Source organism: Gadus morhua, chromosome 4 (genome assembly GCF_902167405.1).
Source record: "Gadus morhua chromosome 4, gadMor3.0, whole genome shotgun sequence".
Classification (NCBI taxonomy): domain Eukaryota; kingdom Metazoa; phylum Chordata; class Actinopteri; order Gadiformes; family Gadidae; genus Gadus; species Gadus morhua.
The window spans coordinates 35,711,467-35,727,966 of NC_044051.1; the positions used below are offsets into that span (position 1 = coordinate 35,711,467).

At 44.6% G+C, this 16,500-nt stretch overlaps 1 protein-coding gene across 1 annotated transcript; it reads left to right on the forward strand.

Moving 5' to 3' along the window:
* The first annotated feature begins 1,900 nt into the window (after nucleotides 1–1,900).
* Nucleotides 1,901–4,083, forward strand: LOC115542312 (E3 ubiquitin-protein ligase TRIM39-like). The gene is made up of 2 exons (XM_030354560.1): nucleotides 1,901–2,028; nucleotides 2,137–4,083. Exon 2 carries the CDS (start codon nucleotides 2,139–2,141, stop codon nucleotides 3,762–3,764), a length of 1,626 nt encoding a protein of 541 aa, XP_030210420.1. The 5' UTR covers nucleotides 1,901–2,028; nucleotides 2,137–2,138; the 3' UTR covers nucleotides 3,765–4,083.
* Nucleotides 4,084–16,500: the final 12,417 nt, after the last annotated feature.

Below are 16,500 nucleotides of genomic sequence, written 5' to 3' on the forward strand. Positions count from 1 at the left end.
CACAGCCCCCACTGCGTAGTTGGAGGCATCACAGGTGACCAGCGTCGGGCTGGGAGGGTCGAAGTGGGCGAGTACTGGTGGTGCGATGAGCTGGGCCTTCAGCTGCATGACCGCATCTTCGCAGGCAGGGGTCCATGCCCAATGGGCGTCTTTTTTAAGGAGCAGTCGTAGAGGGGCAGTGGTGGAAGAATACTGAGGAAGAAAACGCAAGTAATAGGCGGTCAATTTGGGCAGGGCTGGAGGGCATGGGCAGCCGTTGAATGGCCTCCACGTTAGAGTGCAGTGGGCTGAGGCCTTCTGGGGTCAGGCGAAACCCCACAAACTCTACCTCGGACGCAGAGAAGATACACTTCTCCCCATTCAGTGTGAGGGCATGGGAAACCAGCGTGTCGAGTACCTGTGTGAGTCGTTGGTCGTGGATGGCAGCCGTTGATCCGTGTACTACTATGTCGTCCAGGAATATCACCACCCCTGGGATGCCAGCGAAGATGGTGGACATTATTTTCTGGAAGCAGCTAGGGGCGGAGCAAAGACCAAACGGCACCCTGGTGTAGCGGAAAACGCCTGCGTGTGTGACGAAAGCGGTGAGGTTACGGCTGTCTGGGTGCAGGGGTACCTGCAGGTAGCCTTTGCGGAGGTCAAGCTTTGAAAAAATCTTGCTGCCTAGGCCAGAAAAGAGTGCTGGCCATCGCTGTTCCCATGGTGAGCTGACCTGGTGAATTGTTGCTCCACCGCTGTCCATGAACGTGAAGCCCAAGCTGGTGATGAGATCCAGCCCCATGAGGTTAGCTCCATGGCGTGCCACTTGAAAAGTGAAGGTAGCCAAGGATGTGTTGCCATGGTGCACCGGACAGCTGAGGGAGGCCACTAAGTCGATCTTAGAATTGCCATATCCATGGAGAACAGCCGAAGGCGTCTGCAGCGTGATGTGGGGCAGGAAGCGCTTGACTGTGGGCCAGTTGAGGAGGGATAAAGCCGCTCCAGTATCCAGCAGTAAAGGAACACAGACCCCATCTAGTTCCACTGTGCACGTCTTGAAGGACACACGTGCAGAGCTGACAGAGTGTATGGGTGTTGGGGCTGATGAGCTAGCCACAGCCTGTCGTGGGCCTGTCCGTGGGCCGAGCACGGACGGCGCAGAGCGACAGACTTTGGCGAAGTGGTTGTCTCTCCCGCAGGACTGGCAGACTTTTCCCCTGGCCGGGCATGTTGGGGCTCTGCTCATGTGGGAAGAGGATCCACAGTTGCCACAACTGCGACGTGGCTGGCTACGTGTGTGGGATGTGTAGTTAATCCCTGGGTCTGTGTCTGACGATGCAGGGCTAGGTGAGCGCTCAGAATCTTCTGAGAGAAAGCGCGGGAAGCTAGTTGTGATGCCAGCTCGGTAGCTTTTTCTATTTGCAAGGCTATTTCCAGTGCTTTTTTAAGAGTCAAATCATCTGGTGACATAATTAACTTTTCCCGAATTTTGGGGTGGGCTGCGTGTTCTGCAAGCTGGTCCCTTATCATCTCCTGCTCCATTTCAATGAATTTACAGAAAACTCCATCCTCGTCGCCAATGTTGTGTGTGCAAACACTACGCGAAACACGGGAGCCTCATGAGTTCAACTGTTTACTCAAACTTATCCCCACGGACACCCTCACCGGAAACACGTCATCCGTTACATTAAAATACAGGCATGCTATCAAAATACGGGCATGCCGTAAACACTGTCATGTATACATAACAGTGTTTCCGGTGAGGGTGTCCGTTGGGATAAGTTTGAGTAAACAGTTGAACTCATGAGGCTCCCGTGTTTCGCGTAGTGTTTGCACACACAACAATCACCGCATTTGAAGAGGCCGACACGGTGAATAAATGCAGTGCACTCACGTACCGTGGCGGCGGAGCCAGGTGTTAGGGGAGGAGGGGAGAGGACGGCATGTTGAGGAAACGAAACCTAAAGTACCCCGACGTGTAAGCAGTTCTCTCTTTCTGGAGAATAATAATACACATTAAAGAGTCTGACAGACAGCAACAACAGCAAGGTGAGTAAAGCCGCACAACTTTGAGACAAGTTAAAAACACTTTTGCCGTTTTGGAATAACAGAAATAATGGGACTGCTCAATACATAAAACTTGTCGTCTGTGTCTAGGAATGGCCTCTGCAATCACTTCCTGGACTGAGGTGAACTTTTCATGTTCCATCTGTCGGGATGTGTTCAGCAGTCCAGTTTCCACACCATGTGGACACAACTTCTGCAGAACCTGTATTACAAAGTACTGGGATGAACAAGTTAAGTACAAATGTCCTGTTTGCAACAAGCTTTTCGACACAAGACCTGATCTACAGGTCAATACCCTCTTATCAGAGATGGTTGATCGGTTTGGAACATCCGTAAGAGTAAGAGAGCAGCCTTATGTTGAACCAGCTGAAGTTCCCTGTGACATCTGTACTGGGACCCAGCTGAAGGCTGTGAAGTCCTGCCTGGAGTGCTTTATGTCGTTCTGCCAAACCCACCTGGAGCCACATCAGAGAGTCACAGTTTTGAAGAAACATCGGCTGGCCGAGCCTATGGACCGTCTGGAAGACCGGATGTGTAAGATACACGACCGACTTCTGGAGCTCTTCTGCCACGCTGAACAGGTGTGTGTGTGTCAGTTCTGCACAGAGGGTGACCACAGGTCCCATCCTGTTGTACCTCTAAAGGAGGAATATGAAGTGAAGATGGCCCAGCTGGGGAAGATAGAGGCTGAAGTCCAGCAGATGATCCAGGAGAGACTAAATAATATTCAGGAGATTAAAGACAAAATAAAATGCAGCAAAGCAGATGCAGATAGAGAGATAGCCGATGGTGTGCGGGTCATCACTGCTCTGATGCGCTGCATTGAAAAGTGCCAGGATGATCTCAACCAAATGGTTAAAGAGAGACTGAAATCCACAGAGAAACAAGCTGAAGACCTCATCAAAGAGCTGGAGCAGGAAATAGAAGATCTGACCAATAGAAGCTCAGAGGTGAAGCAGCTCTCACAGACTAAAGACCACCTCCACTTCCTCCAGGCCTTCAGATCCCTGAAGAATCCTCCACCCACCAGGGACTGGACAACGGTGGAGGTCCGTCCTCCGTCATACGTAGGGACCTTGAGGAGATCCCTGGATCAGCTGGAGGAGACACTGAGCATGGAGATGATGAAGCTGCATGATACTGAACTGAAGATAGTCCAGCAGTATGAAGTAGATGTGACTCTGGATTCTGATGCAGCTCAACCCCGTCTCATCCTGTCTGAGGATGGGAGACAAGTACATGATGGATGTGTAGAGAGGAAACTCCTGGACAACCCTAAGAGATTTACGAAGCAACTATGTGTTCTAACGAGGCAGAGCTTCTCCTCAGGGAGATTTTACTTTGAGGTCCAGGTTAAAGACAAGACTGGATGGGGTTTAGGAGTGGCCAGAGAGTCCATCAACAGAAACAGTTTCATTATAGTGACCCCTGAGACGGGTTACTGGACTGTTTACTACGAAGAGGATGGGTTGTTATTTAGTGATGACCCTGATGTCCGTCTCCCTCTGAGTGCTGAGCTCCAGAAGGTGGGGGTGTTTGTTGATTATGATGAGGGTCTGGTCTCCTTCTATGATGTGGAAGCCAGGGTTCATATCTACTCTGCTACTGGCTGCACCTTTAGTGAGCCTCTCTATCCAATCCTCTGTCCAAGTCTCTATGATTATAAAGGTAATAACTCTGCCCCCCTGATCATCTCACCTGTCAATCAAACAGACTAGGACCTTTGTTTGATAATAAAATAATCAAACAACCTAAACAACTGATGTTGTTTTCTGAATTAGAATCTCTACTATGTGAGATCTGAGAGAACTGTATTCATATTGTACTTTTCACTCTAATTTAACAGATCAATAAATTAATCCACTAACACTGTGTAATATAAAAAATATAACCCATTATAATTGATAAGACTATGAATGCTTTTTATATTTTTAATGTAGGAAAGAAAGTAAGTAGATAACGTGAAATGTTTATTTTGATAACATTCTCAATATTTTTTTTATATTCTTTTAATATTTTGAATGATGTTTGACAACACAAAACAATGTTTGTAAACTTTTGAAAATATGAATAAAAATGTACTTAAAGTAGAATGGGGACATCTTCTGAGGAAGAGGTACATTCTCTGTACAATATGTATTCAGTGGAATTGATACGTTCTCAGTACAATATGTATTCAGTGGTATAGGTACATTCTCAGTACAATATGTATTCAGTGGAATAGGTACATTCTCAGTACAATATGTATTCAGTGGAATAGGTACATTCTCAGTACAATATGTATTCAGTGGTATAGGTACATTCTCAGTACAATATGGGTTCAGTGGAATAGGTACATTCTCAGTACAATATGTATTCAGTAGAATAGGTACATTCTCAGTACAATATGTATTCAGTGGTATAGTTACATTCTCAGTACAATGTGTATTCAGTGGAATGGATAGATTCTCAGTATAGCATGCATTCACTGGAATAGGTAAATTTTCATTGGAATAGGTACAAATTCAGTACAATATGTATTTAGGGGAATAGCTACATTTTCAGTGGAAAAGGTACAATCTCAGTACAATATGTATTCAGTGGAACAGGTACATTTTCATTGGAGTACGTACAAACTCAGTACAATGTGTATTCAATAGATCAGGTACGGGATAAAACAAAAACAACAATAATAATGCTGATAATAACTGCACACGTTTGCAGCTGTTGAGCCAATCAATGACTTAATGTCTACCATGATACAACAACCCAACATGTGTAACACACTAACACAAAGGTCACAGTGACAACATGTAAAGATTCCCCCCATGTGTGTGAGTACCGTGACTTTGTCTCGTCATCTCTCCTCTTCGTCCTCTCCTCTTAGTATCTCCTCTCTCCTTCCTCTCTCTCCTCTTCGTCCTCTCCTCATAGTATCTCCTCTCTCCTTCCTCTCTCTCCTCTTCCTCCTCTCTCTGCTCTCCTTTCTAGTTCATCCAGGATTGTGTTAATTAACGTCTTGCATACACATTACACGTGTTTACAAATTACCTAGGCAATATTACGATTTATTTCGGCAAATATTTGAAGAGCTTTAGCTCTAACTTAGCCTTTTTTAAGACGGCGCACAATTACTTTGCTCCACTGATCCATGGTTCAGCTCTACCCTCAAAGGAGAGCGAATATAGACTACTTTACTCATCGCACTAAATGCTGTTTTCTTCCAGGTACTTCTCACTACAATAAACTCAACTTTATTCAAACATACACGGCGATCAAAACAACGTAACACTCGGGGGGCTTGCAGCGGGGGAACTAGAGCTTCATAGGGTGGTCAGGGGGTGACCCAGGTATCTTCAATGGGTCCATAGGCCGTGATAGAAGAGTGAGTGTGGAACCCTAACCTGTCATCTAAGGAGCATGGATTAATGCTCTGATGGCTGTTTAGAGGTAGAAGTTATAATTCACTGAGACTAGAGTTCTTCAATGTGGCAGCTAGTGTGGTCCACTAGGGTCACTGCACTGGAATTATTCAATGTACTCCGATAGTGTCATTAACGAGAGTTCCAATCATTATTATCTTTAACTTCTCCCATTCTTCTGAACTTTCCTGAGGCCGGCACGGTCTGTGTTCCTAAGCAATAGCTCCATTGCGGACGGTCAGAGTAAATACCACCTATCTGATGATCCGCTAATAACATCCAAGACTGCATGATTACTTTTATATTCAAGTCTGTTGATATTTTGTTATTAAAAACGATGAATTATTAATCTACGAGTCCCTCCTAACCCTTTACACTCGTAAAAGTCCCCACCACCCCCCCTCCAGGCCCAGTCTAACACCCTGTCCCCTCACTGGCCTTCCATCTCTCTCTCACTCCAACCCCGTCTTTCTCCGCGTCTCCTCCTCCACTGTCTTAATGAACCCCATCCCCCACCACCAATCTTCCTCCCTCTAAACCCTCATCATAAAGACCACCCCCCAGCCTCTCCCACGACACATCTCTCTCTCTGTCGCTATTTTTAACAACGATAACTTGTGTACATATAAATGTACACACAGCGCAGAGCCATAGTGTATTGAGAACACAAATTGCGGTTAAGTGGTAGCCTTATGTTATAAGGTACCACAATTTTCAGCCGGACAGATGGAACTCAAAGAAGTTTCTGTAGTCGGCTGATACGTATGTAGTATGCACCGCAGCCATATTTGTAGTTCTTGGTAGTGCCCCCTACTCGTTAACACGAGATTATTCCCAATTACATCTCAACATCTCCAAATGTACCACAAATATATAACTATTATGAGTCCCAACTAGACGACCCCCAGCTTTCCAAGTAGCCGATCTCTTGCATTCGTACTAAATTTGTTCTCTTTTCTCGTCAGGCCTTGGCAACCCGAGCAGTAATGGATGCCCGACATTCATCATTTTTAATCGTTAACATTACTACAAATATTCTCTTTTCTAATCAGGGAGTGGCAACACAACGATCAGTTGCCCACGATCGTCATTTTACTTCTCTGCATTGATCTTAATTCTTTCTCTCTCCAGGAAATGGCAGTATAAGAACGAATGCCAAACACGGACAGTAATTATTTTTTTTTTTTCAGGTTGCTGAGCGCTTCTGTCTATTCAACATGCGTTTTGTGTAGCAAGACAGGTAGAGAACCAGGCTGGTTCAAATAGACACGGGGTTCAACTGCTAGAATAATATGTCTAATTAATAAATGGTGCACATGGTTTTAAACGGTGCCCAAGGAGGGAGTTAGCTCAACTGCGGTAGACACAATTACAATACGTTTTTTGCGAATATTAAAGGTACATGGGTTAAATTCTACTATAATCAGCTACTACATACGAATAGACTGAATAACACTGCGTGAGGTGTTCAAAGGTCAACTATTGCTTCCATTGGAGTGATTGCAATAGATATAATATCATACCACCAATATGCATGCAATATCTTGTATTCAACAATTAGGAATGCCGGATTCCAGAACCGAAAGAAGTCCCACAAAAGGACACCAACCCAGGGGTCTTGCATCAAACCAGATCCCTATACGACAGTTACACGGTGATCTTAAGATAGGAATAACTATCTAAACTCCGCATCATGAACGGTTAGCCTTTAAAGTTGTCCATAGCATGCATACCGCTCGTCCACAGAAGTCCGGGGATTAACCAGGCCTGGGAATTCTTATTAGAAGAGTTTTGGGATAACCTGCCTCATAGGAGAGCAGAAGAGTCCCCCCCAATAGAGGATCATGAGGACAAGCGGTAGAAATGCATAGTTCAACAAACCTGACGAGGTCCAAAAATACCAAAATAAGAACGATTAAAATATATATTTCATTACAAACTATAAAAAACGTTACGGTAACAACAGAAGTATGATGCCTAATATTGAAATGCAGATTTTTAATATTAAGATATTTTTAATAATGTTCAAATTTAAGTTTTGTATGTTTGTATTTTCCCATGTGGTCTTGTCACCCTGTTATTCTGCAGGGTCGTTCAAAATCCTTTGAGGTTAGTGGAAATCAGTTCTCACTCTGTTCCTTTGTTGTCCTGTGTTGGTTTGGGCCCGTTATCCTTGATCCCCAGAGAAGCGCAGAGACGCAAGTGATAAGGAACGGCCAACCCCATATTTATGACATCTTAAGGAATGATGACTTAGATGACCATATGGTTAACAAAGGCTTTTGGTTTGTTGTGAGGCAGCTGTCCTCAGCAACACTTCTGAATGTGTAAGAACTCCTGGCCACTCAGCAGACCTCTCTGCGGACCCTTTAGAAAATGAAGGGCTCCACAGGAAGAAATCCCATCTGAGGTCTCAAATTGTTGAATAATATGCTTATTTTTAGGTCTGTTGATGCATGTTATGATGCATCTTCGTTCGTGCTTTTCTTACGAATGTGTATATAGAGATAAAAATAAAATGAAAATAAAAATAAGTAAAAATATAGAATGAAAACAAATGGTGGATTCATATACCATGTGTAAATGTCCTCTTGTGTGTGCCAGAGCCACCAAAATAACGGAGGTTACTCGACTGTTACATACACGAGGGGATATTGAAAGCATACCACATATAAAACTAAGATAATTAGAAAATGGTTCATTATAATTAACTTTCAATAACTTTGCTTTATCCAATAACTTCTGAATTTTTATTTTAGGTTCAGGTTTTGTTTTGTTTTAGAATATCACCCTATATTTAATGCCCAGATGTGCATATAGTGTAAGACAATCGGGTAGTATAATAAAGGTAGCTGTTGGAACCAGATACGGTTACAAAGAAGTGATATTGAACATACAAATTTGAACATTGTAATTTCCCTTTTTTTTTTTTTTTTTTCATCATTTTGGGTTTATAAGATAAGAAATGGGTTAGCAATACATCTGCTCGCCAGGGACAATATAGGCTCAATTTAGATTCAGAAGTAGTAGGTTAACCTTTCAAATGCCACTGCTACTGCTGTAACGCTTTGATACAACGTCAGCGTCTCACAGTCTGATATTTATTTTTAGTCTGATAAGTTACGGCGCATCTGACTCATGAAACATTTACGGTTTACTGCATTTAACTACAGCGTGGTCTCAAGACGGCTGCATAGACCCACAACTATCGACCTTTGGTTTTGTATGTACTGGTCTTCATATATCTTCATAATGGATTGGTTTAGGTACAGATGATTAAGGAAAGGAACTTCAACTTGATTGCACTACACCGTTGTTAGGATTGGTTAATTCTAATGCGCATGGCTGAAGCAATGCGCAAGGAGGGATGTAGTGTGAATATTAAATCAAGGTTGAAGGTTGAAATCAGCTCAGAATAAGGAATGGGACACTCAAAACAAAAATTGAAACGCATACAATTTTCAGGTCCTATGTTTCCAGAAGCAAGGTGAGTACAGTGTATCACTCTGACACAGCTAACTTTGCACGTAATGCTTGCGGTTAAATTCATGCTTACACTTACATTTCTAGGGTCCCATAATGGACTTCCATTAGAACAATTAAAAATAGAATTATAGGAAATGTTTTTGAACAACTAACTGCTGTAAATGAGTTTGTATTTCTACAATAGAAACAAAAGTTCCAGAACCAGATGCAGACACACCCGGAGCCGATAAACTGCCTCCGCCGAGCAAGGAGCAGTCACATGAGGAGATCAAATAACGGCAGGAGTTGAATTGGTTCTGTTTTGCTTGTCCACCATATAAAAATTATGTATATATATATTGTTTAGATAAATTACATGTATCATAATCAGCAACACTTCGTTCAGTTTAACACAAAGTTAAAAGGAATATATATATGGAAATGTTATTGACGGAGCAAGGAGGGATAAATGCGATGATAGGCACAACGTGTTGTACTTTATCCCCAATAACACAGCTCTGGATGGGTTGCTGGCATAATTACAATCCCTCAGGTTAGAATTGGCAGAGAACTCCGGCATTAATGGCCCTTTCACAGGTTGGATGGAGAATATGTTTGGGAGGTGGAAAAGCATGATCCAGTGAGTGCCCGTTGCGGGAATAAATGCAGAGACCGTGTTAATTGTCACCGACTGCCGTTGTATTCCCTGTGCACGAGGGCTACTGCATCTGCTGATCCCCACAGCAGTGGGCGCTACAGAAGCGCCAAATGCCATTCAGGCTTACATGGGGATCAGATATGATCCGATGAAAGTGAACGATACATCACCTGAGGGGCCCGACCATATCCAGCTGTAATATGTAGAATAGTCAACACCTATACTATTCTAGTAGAAGCGCCTGTATATAAGATAATCAATATCCCGGATTTACTTGAATAACACATTTCTAACAACCATACCAGGCTGTTTGTTATTGTTTGGTTGCGAGTACAACTCGTTATTTCTGAATCGCTGCATTGATAATGGTACTGTTGATCTTTCTTGAGACGATTGTTTTACAGGCCACCTGTTGCTGACACGACGACGACGGAGAACCTGTTTGGAGGCTCCCATGATTTAGGAATAACCTCTCTGAGATGAGCCCTTGACAAGGAGGGACGAGTCTTGGGTTCATTAATTACAGACCCGACGGCGACAGAAAAAACAATGACTACAATAATAACATCGCCCAAAACCACCCACAGGAACCGGCACACCAATACACGAAGATCACTTGAACTCCCCAAATCCATGCCCAAACCACCCACATGAACCGGCGCACCAATACACGAAGATCACCTGAACCCCCCAAATCCATGTTAGTTTATCAATCATTTTGAAATTTTAAAATTGTGTTATGACCACCAATTTTTACGTTACTTTTGCACCTGTTGAATATTTTATGACCTTGTTGCACATAACCAAAAAGTATTAGCTCAGGATTTCTATGGATAGTTTTGTTTGTGTGCTGTTTGGCCATGTGATTGTATGTTAACAAGATTTATGTTCATTGTTGTATTGTTAAATAATGACCTGTATTTCCAATAAGACCCACAAGGTGAATGCCGTCTCAGTATTATGGGGACGCGTAGTGGTTTTTCCCCTCTCTTCAAGAGGTCTTTCCGCGACGGTTGATGGTGTTGATGATTGATCCTACTTTGACTATGTTTTCGGTGTGGTAAATGGTGTTTACCACACCATTTGTCACACCAGCAGAACACAAGCTGCATTTCCCTCACTTAACCAATAGGGGGTAGGACCAAATATATAAGTCGTAAATACTACACATAGCCACAAGGGAAAGCAGGACATTACTGAAGGCTGCAATAGATACTTTAGCCACAGAGGGCAGCATCACAGACCAGGCGAGGAAAACCGAGGATTACGTCACACCGGTTCCTCTCCAAGTCTTCCGGTCCTCGCTGAGTCCATAAAGAAGTCCACCTGGCCATGAAAACTTTAGAACTCTCCCGGCAGCGATTACCATACGTGGGTTTGTGGTTAGGATCAGCTAGGAGAACACTCTCGCACGTGCTAAGGCACATCTCCAATCTCTCTCTACTTCAGAGCATCAGTTTACCATACCGAAAATACTTTATACAAATAAAGTCTCTTTAAAGCTATTCCTTTGGATTCGACCCCTCTTTCCAAGAAGTACATTGCAGTGTGTAACATGCTTGGCTTTGGCATGAACATAAACCGGGGAGGCCACACGCAGGGTAAAGGAATAACAATGATTTACTACCTAAGATTTAACAGAAACTAAGGTAAAGGTAATGGGATGTGGTGTAAGTCAGTGCAATGCGATGTAACCAAAAGTGTGGTGTGAGATCAGTCATGAGAACAACCAAACAAAGCCTAAAGACAGCGGAGGAGAGGAGCCCCTTAGGTGTTGGCACGGTAGGCCTTTTCTACCCTCGCCAAACAGCGGGTTCATTGCACACACCTGAGACCTGCACACAAGAAAGGGCGGGGACAGAACAGGCAATCAGCACAAATGGGCGGAGCCTCGAGAGACCTGTGGAATAGGTACATTCTGAGTACGATATGTAATCAGTGGAATAGGTACATTCTCATTACAATACGTATTCAGTAGAATAGATAAATTCTGAGTACAATATGTATTCAGTGGAATAGGTACATTCTCAGTACTATGTGTATTCAGTGGAATGGATAGATTCTCAGTATAGTATGCATTCCCTGGAATAGGTACATTTTCAGTGGAATAGGTACAAACTCAGTACAATGTGTATTCAATAGATCAGGTACGTTATCAGTGGGATAAAACAAAAACAACAATAATAATGCTGATAATAACTGCACACGTTTATAGCTGTTGAGCCAATCAATGACTTAATGTCTACCATGATACAACAACCCAATATTTGTAACACAATAACACAAAGGTCACAGTGACAACATATAAAGATTCCCTCCATGTGTGTGAGTACCGTGACTTTGTCTCGTCATCTCTCCTCTTCGTCCTCTCCTCTTAGTATCTCCTCTCTCCTTCCTCTCTCTCCTCTTCCTCCTCTCTCTGCTCTCCTTTCTAGTTCATCCAGGATTGTCTTAATTAACGTCTTGCATACAAATTACACGTGTTTACAAATTACTGAAGCAATATTACGATTTATTTGGGCAAATATTTGAAGAGCTTTAGCTCTAACTTAGCCTATTTTAAGACGGCGCACAATTACTTTGCTCCACTGATCCATGGTTCAGTTGTACCCTCAAAGAACATCGAAGATGGAATACTTTACTCATCGCACTAAATGCTGTTTTCTTCCAGGTACTTCTCACTACAATAAACTCAACTTCATTCAAACATATAAGGCGATCAAAACAACGTAACGCTCGGGGGGCTTGCAGCGGGGGAACTAGAGCTTTATAGGGTTGTCCGGGGGTGGCCCAGGTATCTTCAGTGGGTCCATAGACCTTGATAGAAGAGTGAGTGTGGAACCCTGACCTGTCATCAAAGGAGAATGGAATAATGCTCTGATGGCTGATTAGAGGTAGAAGTGATAATTCACTGAGACTAGAGTTCTTCAATGGGCCAGCTAGTGTGGTCCACTAGGGTCACTACACTGGAATTATTCAATGTACTCTGAATAGCCAGTTGTCTCTGCCCCAGAACTGCAGCTTTTTTATTACACCCACACACACACACACACACACACACACACACACACACACACACACACACACACACACACACACACACACACACACACAAACATGAAACGACACTACAGGAGGTTGAAACATTGTGGGAGGATACACTCTCTCTCTAGTGCAGGGCGAGCAGCACACTGCGTCCGTCTGTCCTCCGTCTCTAGATTTGTGTTCCCCAAAGAATACGGTTGTCATGTGAGTCTGCAGACTGGCTGAGCGGTGCACACCACTGGTTAATGTGCACTGCTCAATGGTTTAGTGATCGCTTCAGGTTGAAAGCATCGTGTGGTGGGGCCCTAGCTTTAGACGGGGCCCCACACTGAGGTAACTGGACAGAAAGAGACAGAATCAAACTCTAACCCCTCTTCATTCTGTGTTGATTTTATTTATTTGTTTGTTTGATTGTTTGTTTGGGCGTCCCCACGGTGATCACCGTGACAACGCTGAGCATCGGCGCCAGGAACTCGCTGCCCAAGGTGGCGTCCAAGGTGGCGTCTGCTACCTTGGGCCATGGACTGGTTCATCAGCGCGTGCCGCGCCGGCCTTCGTCTTCTCCGCGCTCATCGAGCTCGCCGCTGTCGACCAGCGTCCAATCGGAGCTGGGCCCGGGGCGGCAGGGAAGCACCGCAGGCCCAGCACCCAAAGGGGCCAATACTTCATCATCCGTCACCATGGAGACCGGCTGTTGAGTCATTTAGCAGACGCTTTGATCGAAAAAGGACTTTGTTGATTCAGTTAGACACGAGAAAAAGAAGGTTCACACTGACATGTGATTATGTATTCATTAGCATATCTGTGGATGGCCGTCGTTATTCTAGGGTTTAGGTATTATTTCTTCCTCTCTCTTATCTCCTCCTCCTCCTCCTCTTTCCCTCCTCCTCCCTCCCTCACCACCTCCTCCCTCCCCCTACCTATCCTTTATTTTTCCTTCACCCCTCCTTCCTCCTCCAACTCCACCCTTTCTCCCCCCCCTTCCACCTCCTCCTCCTCGCCCTCCCTCTCTCATCCTCACCTCTTCCCCCTCCCCCTCCTCTACCTCCTCCCCCTCCCCAACATTCCTCCTCCTCCTCCCCCTCCTCCTCCTCTTCCTCCTCCTCCTCTTCCTCCTCCTCCTCTCCCTCCCCCTCCTCCTCAGAAGCTTGCCCCCATGGTGCTCTCCAAGAAGCCCAACAACGTGTCCTCGGCCGGGGTCAACTACACCCCCGACCTCAGCTGTCCTCCACCCTCTCCACCTTCCTCCTCCTATGCACACACACACACACACACACACACACACACACACACACACACACACACACACACACACACACACACACACACACACTCCAAGGTGGTTGTTCCAAATCTAGCCCATGAGCAGCGGGAACACAACTAATATTTTTGTGTCAGAACTACTTTTACCAGCAGGGGGTGCACTAGTACTTCAAAGGGGGCAAACGTTCCAAAAGCAAAAGGAAATCCCCCACTGACCAGACTGTGTCGCAGTCTGCTGCTCTCAGCTCTGCTGCTCTAGTACGGTGCACTGTGCGCGTGCATATCGAGGAGAGCTCCTACAGCAGCGTAGCGCTAAAAAACAGCTCGTTGTCTGTTTCTGTCGAAAATCGGATTTTATCGGGTTGGATTTAAAGAATTCGGGGAAGCCCCGGAAACCCGAATAGATCTACACCGATGATCCCAGTTACAGTTGCTTATAACCACTAAATCACCACAATGTCTCTCGTGCTGCACCGGCTCTCTTTAACTCCAGAAAGAAGAGATCACACATCAACGCATTTGAAGAGGCCGACACGGTGAATGAATGCAGTGCACTCACGTGCCGTGGGGGCGGAGTCAGGTGTTAGGGGAGGAGGGGAGATGACGTCATGTTGAGGAAACGAAACCTAAAGCACCCCGACGTGTAAGCAGTTCTCTCTTCTAGGATAAATATAACACACATTACATAGTCTGACAGACAGCAACAACAACAAGGTGAGTAAAGCATTACAACTTTGAGATAAGTTAAAACCACTTTTGCCATTATGGAATAACAAAAATAATGGGATTGCTCAATACAAAAACCCTGTCGTCTGTGTCTAGGTATGGCCTGTGCAAACGCTCCCTGGTCTGAAGAGAACTTTTCATGTTCTATCTGCCTGGATGTGTTCAGCAGTCCAGTTTCCACTCCATGTGGACACAACTTCTGCAGAACCTGTATTACAAAGTACTGGGATGAACAAATCAAGTACAAATGTCCCGTTTGTAACAAGCTTTTCAACACAAGACCTGATTTACGGGTCAATATCCTCTTTTCAGAGATGGTTCATCGGTTTGGAACGTCCGTACGAGTAAAAGAGCAGCCTTGTGTTGAACCAGCAGAAGTTCCCTGTGATGTCTGTACCGGGACCCAGCTGAAGGCTGTGAAGTCCTGCCTAGTGTGTTTTACCTCTTACTGCCAAACCCACCTGGAGCCACATCAGAGAGTCACAGTCCTGAAGAAACATCGGCTGGCCGAGCCTATGGACCGTCTGGAAGACAGGATGTGTAAGAAACACGACCGACTTCTGGAGCTCTTCTGCCAGACTGAACAGGTGTGTGTGTGTCAGTTCTGCACAGAGACAGACCACAAGTCACATCCTGTTGTACCTCTAAAGGAGGAATGTGAAGTGAAGATGGCCAAGCTGGGGAAGATAGAGTCTGAAGTTCAGCAGATGATCCAGGAGAGACAAAAAAATATCCAGGAGATTAAAGACACAGTTAAACGCAGCAAAGCAGACGCAGACAGAGAGATAGCCGATGGTGTGCAGGTCTTCACCGCTTTGATGCGCTGCATTGAAAAGTGCCAGGAGGATCTCAACCAAATGGTTAAAGAGAGACTGAAAGACACAGAGAAACAAGCTGAAGGCCTCATCAAAGAGCTGGAGCAGGAGATAGAAGATCTGACCAATAGAAGCTCAGAGGTGAAGTAGCTCTCAAACACTAAAGACCACCTCCACTTCCTCCAGGCCTTCAGATCCCTGAAGACTCCTCCACCCACCAGGGACTGGACGACAGTGGAGGTCCGTCCTCCGTCATACGTAGGGACCTTGAGGAAATCCCTGGATCAGCTGGAGGAGACACTGAACATGGAGATGAAGAAGCTGCGTGATGCTGAACTGAAGAGGGTCCAGCAGTATGAAGTACATGTGACTCTGGATCCTGATACTGCTAATCCTGAGCTCATCCTGTCTGAGGATGGAAAACAAGTACATTATGGAGGTGTATGGAAGAAACTCACTGACAACCCTAAGAGATTTACACATAAAATTTATGTTCTCACGAGGCAGAGCTTCTCTGGGAGTTTTTACTTTGAGGTCCAGGTTAAAGACAAGACTGAATGGTGTTTAGGAGTGGCCAGAGAGTCCATTGCCAGAAAAGATCGGATCATAGTGACCCCTAAAATGGGTTACTGGACTTTTTACTTCAAAAAGGATAGGTTGTTATTTAGAGATGACCCTGATGTCTGTCTCCCTCTGAGAGCTGAGCTCCAGAAGGTGGGGGTGTTTGTTGATTATGATGAGGGTCTGGTCTCCTTCTATGATGTGGAAGCCAGGGTTCATATCTCCTCTGCTACTGGCTGCACCTTCAGTGAGCCTCTTTATCCATTACTCTGTCCATGTGATCATGAAGTTGGTATAAACTCTGCCCCCCTGATCATCTCACCTGTCAATCAAACGGACTAGGACCTTTTTTGATAATAAAGTAATCAAACAACCCAAACAACTAATGTTGTTTCATGAATAAGAATCTCTACTATGTGAGATCTGAAAGAACTGCTTTAATGTTGAACTGTTCACTTTCATTTAACAAGGATTAATTCAATAATATAATAACCCATACTTTTATTGAATATTACCCATG